The 14657-nt window shown below is 53.2% G+C and overlaps 1 protein-coding gene across 1 annotated transcript; it reads left to right on the top strand.

Moving 5' to 3' along the window:
• Nucleotides 1-1436: 1436 nt before the first annotated feature.
• Nucleotides 1437-13819, top strand: MAVS (mitochondrial antiviral signaling protein). The gene is made up of 6 exons (XM_065405748.1): nucleotides 1437-1553; nucleotides 3928-4102; nucleotides 6251-6537; nucleotides 7428-8460; nucleotides 10598-10935; nucleotides 12980-13819. The coding sequence occupies exons 1-6, from the start codon at nucleotides 1437-1439 to the stop codon at nucleotides 13817-13819; spliced, it is 2790 nt and encodes a 929-aa protein (XP_065261820.1).
• The last annotated feature ends 838 nt before the right edge of the window (nucleotides 13820-14657 follow it).

The raw sequence follows: 14657 nt of genomic DNA, 5'->3' as shown, positions 1-14657 counted from the left end.
CAAAATTAATTATACAGCTAACAAAAATTAAAGAACCAGACAGATTAACAATAGAAAAGTGGGGGCCATAAAGATAAAACAATACAGAAATGAGGGTTTCACAATCACAACCATTGATCCTATTGGGATCCAGGAAACCACAACCATTGATAGGTGACTTCTTGCCAGACAGGATGCTATCAAACTACGTTTTCTTTAACCATCTTAAGATCTCTTACTTTATCTGGTTGTGATGGGCACTATCAGGACAGGATCATCTTCCTAACAGCCCAATACCACCTTATTTCAGTGTGGCTGGTTTGGAATGTGAGGATGTGACCGTAGGCTTCCCAGTTTATGGCTGCCCCTGCTGTTTAGCCAAAGGCCTTAGCCAAAGAACTAGGCCTCCGACTATCCTAGTGAGAGAAGGCCCATACACAGGCGGACTGTGATTTTGATTCTTTGTTTTATACCTCTATTCTATAACTAGCTAAATGATAAAAAATACACCTAAATTCTAAAGTACAGGCCTTTACAGGCAGGCCTGCATCCCCCCCCCCTCCTTCCTCCCGCACGCGAGTGATGGTAGCTATGTTGGCGGGAGAAGTCTGCCGTGGACATAGCACTGTCCACACCTGCACTTACGTCGTCATAAATGATGAGGGTAGCTAATTCACACCCTTGAGGGACATAATTTATGTCCACTTAAGCTGTAGTGTGTACATAGCCACGGTGTGATGAAAGAAAAGCAAGTAGCTTCGACTCATCAGTAGTCCTGATCAAAGGAGTTGCTTGGTAACAGGAAATGGAGTTTCAGCTTTCTGCAGTAATTCAGCCAAGAGCTCACCCCTGTCAGTTTCACACTGCTCAAAGTGCTGTAGTTTCTGTGAAAAAGGGTGTGAAGAAGATGTCAGATGCTAAACATTTGTCACATGCCCTTTTTAAAACAGAGCAAACCTCAAATGATATCTCCCCCCAAAAAAAACCTGCGATAGAAAAATCAAGCAATGCACACGCAAGCCGAGGGATGTGCTGGCCACGCTTCCTGCAGCCCCCATTGGCCTAGAGCGGTGAACCGCGGCCCGTGGGAGCTGCGATTGGCCGAACCTGCGGACGCGGCAGGTAAACAAACCGGCCCGCCAGGGGCTTTCCCTGACGAGCCGTGTGCCAAAGGTTGCCGATCCCTAGGTTAGATGCACACTTTTAATAGAAAAAGTTTTCATTTTTCATAGGATTTTTTTCAATAAAAATTTTCTGAGCAGCTCCAATTATTATTATTATGAGACTGTAAGCTCTTTTTGGTAGGGACCATCTGTTTTTCCTATGTTTGTACAGTGCCTTGCACAGTGGGCCAACCTGCAATATAAAAGTTAACTAATAACAACAACTGTGTGGTTTTTTTTTTCTTTTTTTCTTTTTGCTGAATTGATCTTCTCTCTCTTAGGTGTGAAGCAAAGATGGGGTTTGCTGAGGACAAGGTTTATGAGTACATTAGGGAATATATGTCCGACTTCCATCACATCCGGGTGCTCCAGCTGATTCGCCATCTGCCGTGTCTCTCTGATGCAGACAGGGTAATTCTTTCTTTATTCTTTAACTCTGTTTTCTTTGAACCTGCCTTGCTAGTTCAGGCGCACATGTGGGGGAAAGGGGCTGGGGTGACAGTAGATATCATCCCTCCACAACTCTAACCTCCTGTCTCGCGGAACCAACAGCTTCACCCAAAACTGAAAAATGCTCAATGGGCTAGATCAGTGTTTCCTAAACTTGGGACGCCACTTGTGTAGGGAAAGCCCCTGGCGGGCCAGGCCGGTTTGTTTACCTGCCGCGTCCATAGGTCCGGCCGATCGCGGCTCCCACTGGCCGCGGTTCGCTGCTCCAGGCCAATGGGAGCTGCGGGAAGCGGCGGCCAGTACGTCCCTCGGCCCGCGCCACTTCCAGCAGCTCCCATTGGCCTGGAGCAGCGAACCACAGCCAGTGGGAGCCGCGATCGGCCGAAGCTGCGGACGCGGCAGGTAAACAAACCGGCCCGGCCCGCCACGGGCTTTCCCTACACAAGCGTCATCCCAAGTTTGGGAAACACTGTGCTAGATCAAAGCTTAGAACACCAGTGTACGAATAGTTGGGAAGAACAAATAGAAAACAACAAGCTAGATTGCTCTAGATTCCTGGTCAGAATTATCAACCCCGACAGGCTGGGGATCGAACTTGTAACCTCCAGAGCTAGAAGCATGAACTGCTACAGCTTGAGCTAAAGAATCAAGTCTCTCATGGAACTAGGCTCACACCCTGTATGGTGCAGGCACAGAGACGGGACACATAATGCATGCTGGCCAGTGGGTTACACTGCCAGATCCCTCATCACAGGGTGATGTGCAAAACTAAGGCAGTCTCTTGCCAGATACAGAATTGGTGGCTGCAAACTAGAGGTGGATACTGGGAGGCATAAAGGCCAGTCCAAACCCAGAAGGAGTTGCCATGCAGCCAGTGGGACACTGATGCCAGAATCGTAACTAGGAGGGAGCACAATACAGTCTCAGATATATATATTTTTTAATATTGAAAAGTGAAGCGGGGTGGGGGTGGGAGACACAGAGATGGCATTATGTTACCCAGCAATCTGTCACTGGAGCAGCCATGGACACTCATGCCATGTCCAGTTCCAACCCCAGCATGAAACGCCCCCGTCCTGTGCAGGACACCTGAGAAGTCTGTCTTGTTTTTAAGGAGTCTGTCTCTCTCTCTCTGTGTGGATTGTGCTGCCAGTAAAGAAGAATTCTTGGCTTGAGCTCTGTGTGTGGTAAGAAAGAGGGAGAAAACCACTATGTGTGGGAGTGTTTTGTGGCAGCTGCGCCTATAGCTGCTGCTGCTCAGTAAGTCTCTGCCTAGTTAGAGCAGGGAGCTGCTTTCTGCAGCCTGGGCTCTCTGTCTGCATCTCAGCGACAGGCTCTGCTGAAGCCCGGTTGCAGGTAACCAACCAGTGCGCCCTGCTGGTTAAGAATAACCCATGGAATTAGGAAACCAAGGAATTGCCAGACTGGGTCAGGTGCTTCTGGTCCCGTGTCTTGTCTCTGAGAGTGAGGAGCACCAGGTGTTTCTGAGGAAGACGCAAGAACCCTGCAGGGGGCAGGGTGGGATAGTCTGTCCCCGCAGAAAGGTCTCCTCCTGATCCCTAATAGTGATCCGCTTAAACTGTGAAGTAGGAGGGTTAATATATTTTTAGGCCTGTGGCCACTGCAGTTCATGGAGACTATGGTCTTGGCATGCACGGCTCTATTCTGACTAGCAGGCGGGTTGCTGAGCCTCAGTCACTGATCCCCCCCCCCTTAGTTTCCCCTCCCCCCCACCCCAAAAACCTTGAAAGGTAAAGGGAGAGCCGTACAGCAGGGTTTGAAAAATAGTGCCCCTTCCTGCCCCCCCCCTTCCTTACTCTGTTCCCTCCTCCCTCTGCTCCTGCTGCTCTCCAGCCTTCGCCTGCTCCAACGTCCAGAGCTCCCGCTGGCTGCAGTCCTCCCGATAGGGAGGTGGGATGTAGTGTACAGCATGGAGGGTGCTCAAGGTTGTGTGAGCTGTAACTGCTTCCAGCCCTCCTGCTCTGTCATCCCTCCTTTCTGAGCACCCCACTCCTGCCCTGCGGCATCCCTGCTTGTCCTGCCTCTGCGCAGACGTGTTACCATCCTGCCTTGCAATTCCCCTTGCTGCTTGACCACGGGGCCGCCTCCTAGTGCACAACACAGAACTCTGCCAAACTGCGCCGCGACTTCATGACGGGGCCTCGCCTCCCCGGAGCTTCATCTCGCCCTGAGCAACCCTGCCAGCTGACTCCTGGCTAAATTCCTCTGCCTCAGCGGGACCCCAGGTGCTGAGCTTTGTCTGACTCCTGCTGGGACTGATGAAACGCCCCCTAGCCGGCCCCTTTCTCAGTGTTCTCTCCCTGCTGATTTTTAGGAAGAGATCGAAGCCTACGACGACAGGAAAGGGAACGAGCACGCCGTGTGGAAGCTCTTCGACTACTTGAAATGCAGGAGTGGCTGGGTGAAGGAGCTCATTGAGGCACTCAGGAAGAATAGGCACCATGATCTCGCAGACAGGGTTCAGCGCAAGTACGATGCTCACCAAATCCGTAAGTTGCCTTGCAGTACCTGTCCCTTAGTACCTGCTGCGCTCTCTTAACTGCCCGGCCCTGGGGCTCTCTCGAGCATCACCACGGTATCTCAACACCTCGCAGTCTTGACTGTGAGGTAGGGCAGGCCTGTTATCCCCCAGGTACAGGGGGGCCAGGTTGTCAGAGGGGCCTAAAGCTGCCAGTAGACACCTCGTGGGATTTGCGAAAGCACTGAAGCCGGTTTCAGCACCAAACTCCCATTGAAATCGAATAAACACCTCTGAGGATCTGGCCCTAAGCGACTTGCCCAGGTCACACTGGCAGTCTGTGGCCGAGCTGGGATTTGAACTCTGGGCTCCCAAGACCCAGGCTAGTGCTGGGAATGGGCGACAGGGGAGGATCACTTGATGATTACCTGTTCTGTTCATTCCCTCTGAAGCTCCTGGCATTGGCCACTGTCGGAAGATGCTGGGCTAGATGGACCTTTGGTCTGACCCAGTATGGCTGGTCTTATGTTCTAACCACTGGGCAATCCTTCCTCCATTGAAACAATGCTGTTTCTTTCCCATTTCCTGGAAGTCTCTCTTTGGAGCTATCACTGCTGTCATTAGGAGGGTGTATGTTTTAAATATACAACTCCAATCAATTGTAGAGACCAGCACCAGTAACAAAGCCTGACTCCTCCATCCCTCCTGCCCGCAGGGTTAATAAATTAACCCCAGCCTTTCACCCACTTACCCCTCTCCCAATCCACCTCCTTCTTGAAAGCTTGGTGATGCATCTGCTCTGGAAGTCAGCAGGTCCTGGCTGTGCTAGCAGGTTCCAAAGCTGAGGGCTTCTCCTCAGAAACAGCACCTGCCCCTTCCCCTTGTTAAAACCTACGGGCTGCTGGCTCCAGCTGCTCAGTTGATCTCATTTGCAGTGGCACCACCCAAGGAGAGGGGCGGGAAGCCGGCACCCCAAATCACTGAGGTTGAATCCCACATGTAGAATTGCGGGGCACAGGGGTAAGGTGGCTACTCTACCTTTGTGCTGGGGTTTCTGAATGGCTGAAGCTGCAGCCCCATGTTGTCCGCTTTGCAGTAATTCAGACTCGAGGTGACAGAGACCTGCATAACTGTAGTGAGGTCTGGCCCCCCTTCAAGCAGGTTGTGACTTTTCCTTCCAACTTGCAGACTGGTGTCACAAACATCCGGCAAACTCACTCAGTGCAGGGAGCAGCAATAAACCTCCCCAGGTCTTGTGACTGCCTCAGCCAACCTACGAGCGCGTGCTCATGGGCTAACTCTTAGCCTTGTCCAAGCTTTCGTCTCTGCTAGGCACGGGGTAAATGCCACTGCCACACACCAGTGGGTTGGGTAAGATGGGGAGAGAACCCTGAGCATCATCCACATAGAAAATATGGACTGTGGGCCCTTCACGTACTAGCAAGTCCACGTTGGATGAGTGGCGTGGTAGAATGGGACCTCGTGAAGGCAAAGGGGTTCAAGCGCAGGATCCTGTCTGTCCTGGCATGCTTGGCTCTGATGCTCAAGCTAACGGTCCCTTCCAGGGACAAACGGGAGAGGTCTGGTGGCAATAAGGTCATCTTCTGGAATCCATCTGTGCTACAGCCTGGCTTTGAGCTTCAGGGGACGCTGCAAGCCCCTCTCCTCATCTGCTCACCTGGAGCGGTGCCTGGCTGATCAGCGAGGGGGTGGAGGCTGAGTTGGGAGAGGATTCTGCAGGAGGTCAGTAGTTCTTGGTTTCTCTGGAGGTGATCTGTGCCCTGCCCTGCGTATAGATTGTATTTGAACTCGTATCTTTTTGTAATGAGCCAGGGCTTGGTGTGCCAAACAGATATAAATGCTCCGTAGCCTAGGTGAGATGAGGTGGGGTCTCAGCCCGGGTGCTAGGGGACGTGTCCATTTCACAGGAAGTGGTGTCACAGTGACAACAACTGTTCATTGACTGTCTCGGCTGGGGGGTTAAATGAGCCACGGAGAGTGAAAACTGCTCTCTCCCTCTGAGTGACGGTACCTTTGTTGGCTGTGCCTGGTTTCCCTCTGACTAGACAGAACGCTTCCCCTCTAGGGCCACTCCAGTGCTAAAGTCAACCCCTGCCGGTACTCCCCATCTCCCATATTACCGATCACTTCAAATATTCTGTGCTCACTCTTCCTGTAGGTCCTCGGAGCAAGGCATCACTTCCTGCGGTGAATAACTCTCTGCCCAGCTACGCGTCGGTTTGCTCTCGGATGCCGCCACCGACTGGTAATCCTGATCCTCGGCGCGCTGGCCCCACCTTTGCGAACAATCCCCACACGCCTCCGTTGCCTAGGCAGCCAGCAAGTCTCCCAGGGCTTGGCACACCCCTGCCTCTCCAGACGAATCCGTCTGGAGCGGAAAGCTGCCACGACCTGGGAGAATACAATATTCCTGTGCAAGAAATGGAGCCAATGGCAAAGCAAAAGGTTTGTTGGTCTCTGAGAGTGTCCTGTGGTGCCAGATCTCTTGGGTTTGGTTGACAAGAAACCTGACTCTTAAAACTGGGCCGAGTTCCTGCCTGTGTCCCAGCCCCCCTGCGCTGTTCTGACCGCTCAAAGGGGCTAGAAGCAGCCAGATCTGGCTGCCCTGCAGGGTGCAGGAGCACTCAGGTGGCACAGTGCCAGCATCCCTGGCTCCTGCACTGCTCCCGTTCCATCCAAAGCAGATGCGCCTCAACCTGGTGCACGTGGTCCAGAGATTCAGGCTGTTACAGCCAGCTGCCTGATACCCACCTTTGCCATGGGCTTGGGGGCCAGAAGGTGGTCTGGACCCTTCTCTCTCTCTCTCCGGCTGGTGCTGCCATCGCTCCAGCCATGGAGAAGCGGCTGCAGCATGTGCCGGGTACCCTGTCAGTCACGTTCTCTCTCCGGATGTAGCTGTTCCATTCTGCATGCCCCGGCACACGGCGATTCCCTCTGGTTAAAAGGCGATCTCGGAGCTAGGGAAGTGCTGGCTTGTCACCCTCTAATTCCCACAGGCCTCGAGGCAGGGGGGAACCCAGAGCGACTCCCTCCAAGGCTGAGGAGGAAAGCTAGTCTCCATGTCCATTCGGTCCTTGCTTCTCTCCGGAGTTCAGCGACCAGGGTAAAACACCCCCTCCAAGGGGCCCTGCCTGTCAACCGGGGCTTAGGGGTAGAGGCAGCGCTGTGGAGAGAGGAGTTTGGACACCAGGGCTCCGTCTCCTTCAGAACACTTGGGTCAAAACAAGGCCTGGGGATCTGTCTGTCCAGCGCCTCGCACGAGGGAGCCCCCGTCCCAATTTGGGCCCAGAGAATAATTCTCTTATGGTCTAAACACATCTCGGTTTTCCTTTCAGGTTACAGAAGATGCCCTGGCCCCATGGAGGGAAGCTCCGAGTTCCCAACCCGCTGGGAACGCAGCACTAGCTGATCTCAGGGCATCACAGGAAGGCAGTAACCATGGAGATGGTCTGGCCCCAGCAGCAGTCCATTTATCTCCTGGATCACCAGCGGGACACCTGCTGGCTTGTGGGGGGGTGCCCAGAGGAGAGGTGGAAGTGGCTCAGCCAAGCAGACCAGTACCCGACCCAAGAGGACAGAGTCAGGACTGGGCCGGCCGCCAGCAGCATCCGGTCTGTGTGAGCGGTGGGTATTTTGGGAACATGAATCACCTGAACGTTGGGAACAGCAGAAAGGCATCCGTGCCTGCAGAGCCTGTTCAGAGAGGGGAGCCGGCCGCCGTTCCTAGCCCAGAGGATTTCATGAACCAGCCAGAAGAGGTTTACTATTCTTCTTTTGAGCGCTCTCCCCTGGCTTCCGGTGCCAACAGAGCTGTCCACGGGGATGGGCGGCAGGCTGGAGATTCGCTCCGGGAACAGAAGATTCAGGCTTTGCAGGGTTACGAGAATGGGAACCTGACGAGCAGCATGGTGGATGTTCATGACCCTCTCCTCCTGCAGACCCAGTTTGATGCAGAGCAGAAACGTGCCCAGGGGCAGAGAGACCATGGCGGAGAGAGGGATGCGTTTCCCCTACACCAAATCAGAGATTCTGCACCAAGCACATGCAGTTATGGTGATGTGGGAGTCATCAAAGGAAGGGCTGACTCTAGTTCTGCAATCGGATCAGTGCCTGCCTCTCAGACAACGAGCACAATCCCCATGGACTTCAGTGAGGATGCGACTGCTCGTGATTTGGGAGCATTACATCTCAGCACAACACGCTCGGCCAGTTCCTCTGAAAAACTGGCTTCAGGCCCCTCCACTGGACCTTCCCAGGGGATTCCTGAGCAGAACCCAGGTAACGGCATCAATTCCCACTGTGGTGGACGGTCGGGAGGGTGCCTAGCAGATACCCCGGGAGCTGCCAGTGGACCGGCAAACAGCAGGGGTAAGAGCTTTCCCCATCAGTATTCACACAGGGGCATTTTAGTCTGGTCCTGCTGCAAAGGGGGCAGCATCTTCAACACCGGGGATGAGTTGGGGCCATTGAAACCTGTGATCAAAATTGCACTGACTTCCAGCTGCAGTGGGAATTGCAGTGTCTGTATGCCACTGGCTTCTCCTACCCCCAAGCAGAATTTGTTGGGGGCGGGGAGGTACACTTAGAGGTGCATCCGAATCAGTGCAAGGCTGTTCTTGGTATTGTACCACTCCCCTCCACGTGAAACTGGCTGGCCCACTCGCTGGCTAAGAGCAGCCAAAGCTGGATTCCTCACAGCTCATCAACGCTGTGGTAGGGCCAAGGCTGTGCCAGGCTTGGGGAAGGGAGGCAGCACCACGTGCGTTTTGAAGCACAAAGCCGCCACTGGTTTCCCAGCGATGTGCTAGCAGGGGCAGATGGGACCCCGGGGTAAGTGTGACAGGGAGGAATGGGGCTGACCACCTTGCTAGTCCTGGAGTTTCCTGTTGCCCCACCCAGAAGTCTAAAGCCAGACTTTGCCTGTGTCGAGAGAGGGTCCCTCCCATGGTGTCTCTGAATTCACAGCCCTCCTCCCCCCCAGTGCCTGGGCCCCAGGCAAAAGTAACTTGTTAGTACAATTTCCCTGTAGGAAACAGATGTACACCCAAAACTGAGGGACAGTCTCTTGGCCTAGTTACACACCTGAGACTTGGGCCCGGTTTGTCAATAGGTTTGCCAACCTGCGCTGCCAGGGGAAAAACAGGCCGAATGTGGTGATGCCACCTGAGACCAAGCCAAACTTGGCTGTCTTGGGCTGAGTTTCGATTTGGGTTTGAACTCGGAGTAGAGGGAGGTGTCGACCTTCCATGAACCAAAACCAGAAAATGGCTCCCCATGAACCCCTGCAAAGTGGAGATGCTGGTTGTAACAAGCGAGTGAATGTGACTGTTGCTATCTGTACCAGCCCAGCTGACTTCTTTACAAAGACTCTCCCCAGCAGTAGGTCCAGGTTGTAGAGTTGTGTTACGCACCAGAGCGCTGTGAGAGACAGAACCAAGAGAGAGCCCCACAGCACTCTGGTCAATCCAGCTGCTGCCTGTGGTCCAGGCCGAGGGCCAAACACCTTGCTCAGCGCCTGAAGGTACTAGAGAGATGAGTTTGGGAGCCAGCAAGCTTAGCTACTTCATCAACGTGGGAGGTAGAAAAGAGAACTATAAGCTGGAGCCCTTACTACCTTTCAGTGGGAGGATGGGGAGAGGGATGGGGTGTGAAGGGTGGGGCTGTGCATGGTGTTGGCAGCAGACAGATGTTACTGAGGATGCTGTGTAGCATTTCCAGTTACCTGTCTACCTGGAATTGACCAAACCTCTTAGCTCAGATTATAGTACAATGGAGGTTACTAAATGCCTGACCTGAGTCCATTCCTTAGTGTCTCTCATTAGACCAGCGGTTCTCAAACTGTGGGTCAGGACCCCAAAGTGGGTCGTGACCCCAATTTTAATGGGGTCACCAGGGCTGGCTTAGACTTGCTGGGGCCCAGGGCCAAAGCCCAAGCCTGAGGGCTTGGAGAGCCCAGGGTGGCGGGGCTTGGGCGGGCTTAGGCTTTGGTCCCCTCTCCTGGGGTCCTGTAGTAATTTTTGTTGTCAGAAGGGGGTCACGGTGCAGTGAAGTTTGAGAACCTCCGCGTTAGACCCATCACCCTGTGCCCCACAGTCACACTCCCGGTCTCTTTCATGGGCCTGCTCCAAAGCTCTCTGAAGTCACTGGGGGGCGTCTTTCCATTGACATCAGGGCCCTTTGGCTCAGACCCCTGTTGCACACATGGTTTGTTAACAATGCACTTCATGTTTGGCAGTCCTAATGCAGAATGACCTCCTCCCCTCCCTTTTTGTTTGGAGCAGGTATAACATTTTCCCCCCTGTACAAGGAAACCAAGAAACATGGCTTCATAAAGAGGCACCAGATAAGAGAGACTCCTTCTACCGTGGAGACTACCCCCTCCCTTGAACTGGGACTTTCCCATTGTTAATAGTGAAATATTGTGTGTATGGAGGGGAAGGAGCTTACAATTCCCATTCATTTCACACATCCTGATTAATACACATTGTGCCTTGTTTCCCTCCAGATCCTCAAAGCAAAGTCCAGATTCCAGCTCCTGCAGCTCACGTGCTACACCCAGCTTCAACTCCTGGGCCCAGCAACGTTCTTCCAGCCGGTTCCCCCATCCATCCCAGTACGACTAGAGTTCTCAAGCTGTCCAATGCCAGGCCTGCTGTGGAATTCTCTGACCTTAGTGGTTTCTCCTCTACTGCTGTGATTCCACCTAGTTCGCCTGGATTGCCTTCTGACCCGTCAGGGCCCGCATTCAACAGCGACCTGGGTGAGCTGAAATCTCCCGTCCAAGAGCGCGAACTGCCAACGAGAGACACAGACAGCAGCAGCACCTCCATGCCAAAGGAGAACGTAGGTTGTCACGTGTGTTCACCTTGATCCTGTTGTACACAACGCCCCCAAATGGTCTTGTGCTGCCCGAGCTACTGTCTCCCGCAGAACCGTAGCCTTTCAGAGAGATCCTGCCAAACAAACTCCTTTAGCCCGGACCCTTTCTGCAGGTTTTTTCTCTCCATTCTCCTTGCCCCCGTCCCAGAGCTTTGTTTAAACCGAGTGAGGTTCTAATGGTAGAATCGGGCAGCACAGTCTGTAATCGTGGCTATGAAGGGCTTGAGCCAAAGCCCACTGAAGTCGGTGGAAAGACTCTCATACCCCAAAGATTGGCAAGGCCTGTTTTGTAGGTCACCTAGTCTATCCCTTGGCATAGGGGAGTAAACAAGATTGCATACTGTAGTGGCTTGTGCAGTCTTCTGTGTCCAAAATGATGGGGCCTCCCCCACTTCCCTTGGCAGGTAGATCTCACCGTTAGGAAGCTTCCCCTTCGACAGCCTGGAATTTCATCTTCTTAACTTCATCCCAACCCTCCTGGTTAGACTCCTGCGCATTGCACTGAATACTTCCCCTCCCACCTTGGTGGTTACAGTTTGCAAATGTTTGTTGGATCAGGTGTCGAACCTCCCTCCTGGCTGTCCCCAGGGCCTTGTCTATGCTTGGAAGTGGCCCCGATTGCAGCCGTTGGTGTGGCTGCCATGGGGCAAGACCCTGTTTGCAGACAAGGGAAGTGGAGATTTGCCCCAGCCAAGCTGCCCGTTAACTCTTCTTCCCTTTGTTTGTAAATCAGTCCCTCCAGCCTTGTGCTCGTTTTAGCGGCTAGTGTCTCAGTCCCCCCCCCCTCAGTTTATCTACCCTTTTTCCACCTTTTCCTCACCCTCCCCAGCCCAAAGGGTCCTCCAGAGCCCTGATAACACCTCTCCCCATCCCTCAGCCGAGGGGAGCTAGCTACAACCTATGTTCCCTGTAAGCTGCGCACTTGGGCGACTGCGCAGGAGAGATTCAAATGCTGCCCAGCTGATTAGCAGAGCGGGCACAGTCGGCAGCCTGTGTTCAGGTGCCCCTCCCCCCACATTGCTCCATCCTGCAGCTGCTCCCGGGACCCTCCTGCTGCCTGTGCAGAGCGGGGGTGGGATGGGGGGGAGGAGGATGCTGATGACAGGGTGTCCCCCTCCCCCAGCCCCTGTACCCCATCTCCGCAGAGCAGGGCAGAGGGAACAGCCTGGCTCAGGAGGCCTCAGAGCGTTCAGTGAGTGTCTTAAAGAGACAGTGCATGGCTTTCCCCAGCAGCCAGCACACACTCTATCTCTGACACACACACACACACACACACACACACACACACACACACACACACACACACACACTCTCTCTGTGTCACATGCGCACACACGCTGTGTCACACACACACTGTCTCTCACAGAGTCTCTGTGTCAAACACACTGTCACACACACCGTGTCTCTCTCTCTCTCTCTCTCTCTCTCTCTCTCACACACTCACACACACACACACACACACAGAGTCTCTTTCACACTCAGTTCCCAACACATACCTTTATTATTATTGGTACTTCCTTCAATGCACATATATTCTCTGTAATTTTATTCTTTCAAAGTGTGTTATTTTAGTGTTTTGACTGGTCTATGCATTTCATAATTTTTATTTCTCTTACACTTAAATGTAATTCTTTGACTAGTGAGTTCTATAATGCCTAACCTGTCCTGGCTGGAGTAACTATCCCTATGGTAACTTTTTAAATATATATATTTAATATATATATATTTTATCTAAGATTTTTGTTTCTACTGGTGGCATAGATCCACACATACCTCGGTGCACATAACAAAATTTATTCCGCACATGGATGGAAAACATTAAAGGGAACATTGGCTACAACCCCTCCTTCTGAGCCACGCAGTGTTGGGAGGGATTGGTGTTAGCCTGGGGGCAGACTGAAGCTGGGTTTGCAGCACTCGGCCCCGAAGCAGGAGGTGGGTGCCATCAGTGCTTCCAGTGACATGCTTCAGTTTGTGTCTAACTAGTCCCTGTTGTTGTCTCTTGAAGGCAAATCGAGCGCCAAAGCCCCCTGCTCCGAGTGTGACCCGAACCAGCCCAGGGATCCCTGGGAGCCCAGCTGGCACCACCGCAAGGGAGGCAGGGTGGGAGACCCAAAACGCCTTGCCAGGCCCCCCTGGGGGCTGCCAAGTGTTCTACAGTGAGCCGGATGAAGAGGTGGTGCTCAGCAAGCCAGGCGTGCTAATCTCCACCGGAGGCGTGGAGGAGCCAGCCACGAGGCAGCCAGAGTCACCCGAGACAAATGTCCAATATTCTGGGAGGTCTGATCGCTTCATCCTCAGCCGCGAGTGCTCTCAGGACAGCAATCCCCTAATGATAAGCGAATCCAGCAGTGCCTGTTCCAGCTCCAGCAGAGCCCAGAGGAATCAGCCTGAAGAGAATCACTACTCCTCTCGCTCTGACCACCGCCCCCAAGCTTGGGCTGCCAGCAATGGCCCAAGAAGAGACGAGGCTACCAAAACCAGCAGCGCCTCCCTTCCGCCAGAGAACAGCAGCACCTGGGACAGCACAGCTGTGGGAACTCACGAAGTCCATGTGGTTGAGTATCCTAGCGCTGATCTGGGGGAGGCTCCCGGCCTGCGGGTTGTAGCCAATGCCTACGAAAACCCATCTCCAGCCAGCTCTGGCTCCCTCAGGAGGCTCTCCGGATATTCCGACTCACCTTGGAATTCAGAAGCCCCTCCAGGAAGTTCCCCCCAGAACGATAACAGGCCAAGGCGAGACAGTGATGGGACATCCTTTCCCTTGAAGGACTATATACTGCCAGCTGCCGTTGCTGCTTTCACTTCTGTTGTGGCTTTCCTATTCTATAAGCATCTGCGGAAATAGGAGTCGAGCAGGGTGGAGAGATTGTAGAGCATCACTTCATTCAGCCACAAAGTCAACAGTAAACTTCATGCTTAGCTTTCTCTTACGTAGGAATTTTAACTGGCATACTTAAGGCTAGTCTGGAGGGTGGAATTTCGAATGCACTATTCAGTCTTTTTTGGAAATGAGGCATGAGGCCTCAGATGCCTGACCCCCTTGTGCTCTTCTCCATCCTTGTTGTCACCAGTTGCCTTCTCATATACTTTCCTTCTCCTGCTGCACCTCAACTTCCCATGCAAGCCGTCGCTGATGGACCCTTACTTGAGACAGTGAAATTCGCAACCCCTTCCGCAGATGCTCATTATCCACACCTGTCTGTGGGCCGGTGCAGTGGAAGGGGGGGGGATACCAAAGAGACAGGTGGAGGCTTTCTACAAGAGAGAGCATGTTGTCCTGTGAATCACAGGATTCCTACTGACAGCTCTGAGAGAAGGAGTTTCATTTCCTTGCAGAATCTGAAGTGTATGAACATCAAGAAAGCGCAGCTGGCGTCTGCTGCTAGGTTTTGCCCAACTTTAAAATGCTGGTGCATGGAGAGGGGCTGGGCACTAGCTCCTGTGCAGGTACCTGACCAGGGATACTACCTTGAATTCAAACATGGTCCATTGAGGGCTCTTCTGGCTTTCTCCTCCAGCCATGCCTCGTGATTGGGTTTGTGTTCACTCGCCCCTTCCTTCTTGCCATGTGTTTGTGTATGACTGACTGGGACCACAATTCAGGATCCTCTGCCCTCACTGAGTTGAATGGCTGTGCTGCTGGTACAGCTATTCACTCACGTAGGGTGACCAGACATCCCGAT

Source organism: Emys orbicularis, chromosome 5, assembly GCF_028017835.1.
Source record: "Emys orbicularis isolate rEmyOrb1 chromosome 5, rEmyOrb1.hap1, whole genome shotgun sequence".
Lineage (NCBI taxonomy): Eukaryota > Metazoa > Chordata > Testudines > Emydidae > Emys > Emys orbicularis.
This window is presented reverse-complemented; position numbering and strand designations above follow the sequence as displayed.

Coding starts and splice junctions, on each gene's coding strand:
- MAVS (XM_065405748.1), top strand. CDS start 1,437: ATGGGGTTTGCTGAGGACAAGGTTTATGAGTACATTAGGGAATATATG. Junction 8,461..10,597: donor TGGACCGGCAAACAGCAGGG/GTAAGAGCTTTC, acceptor GTTTCCCTCCAG/ATCCTCAAAGCAAAGTCCAG. Junction 10,936..12,979: donor CCTCCATGCCAAAGGAGAAC/GTAGGTTGTCAC, acceptor TGTCTCTTGAAG/GCAAATCGAGCGCCAAAGCC.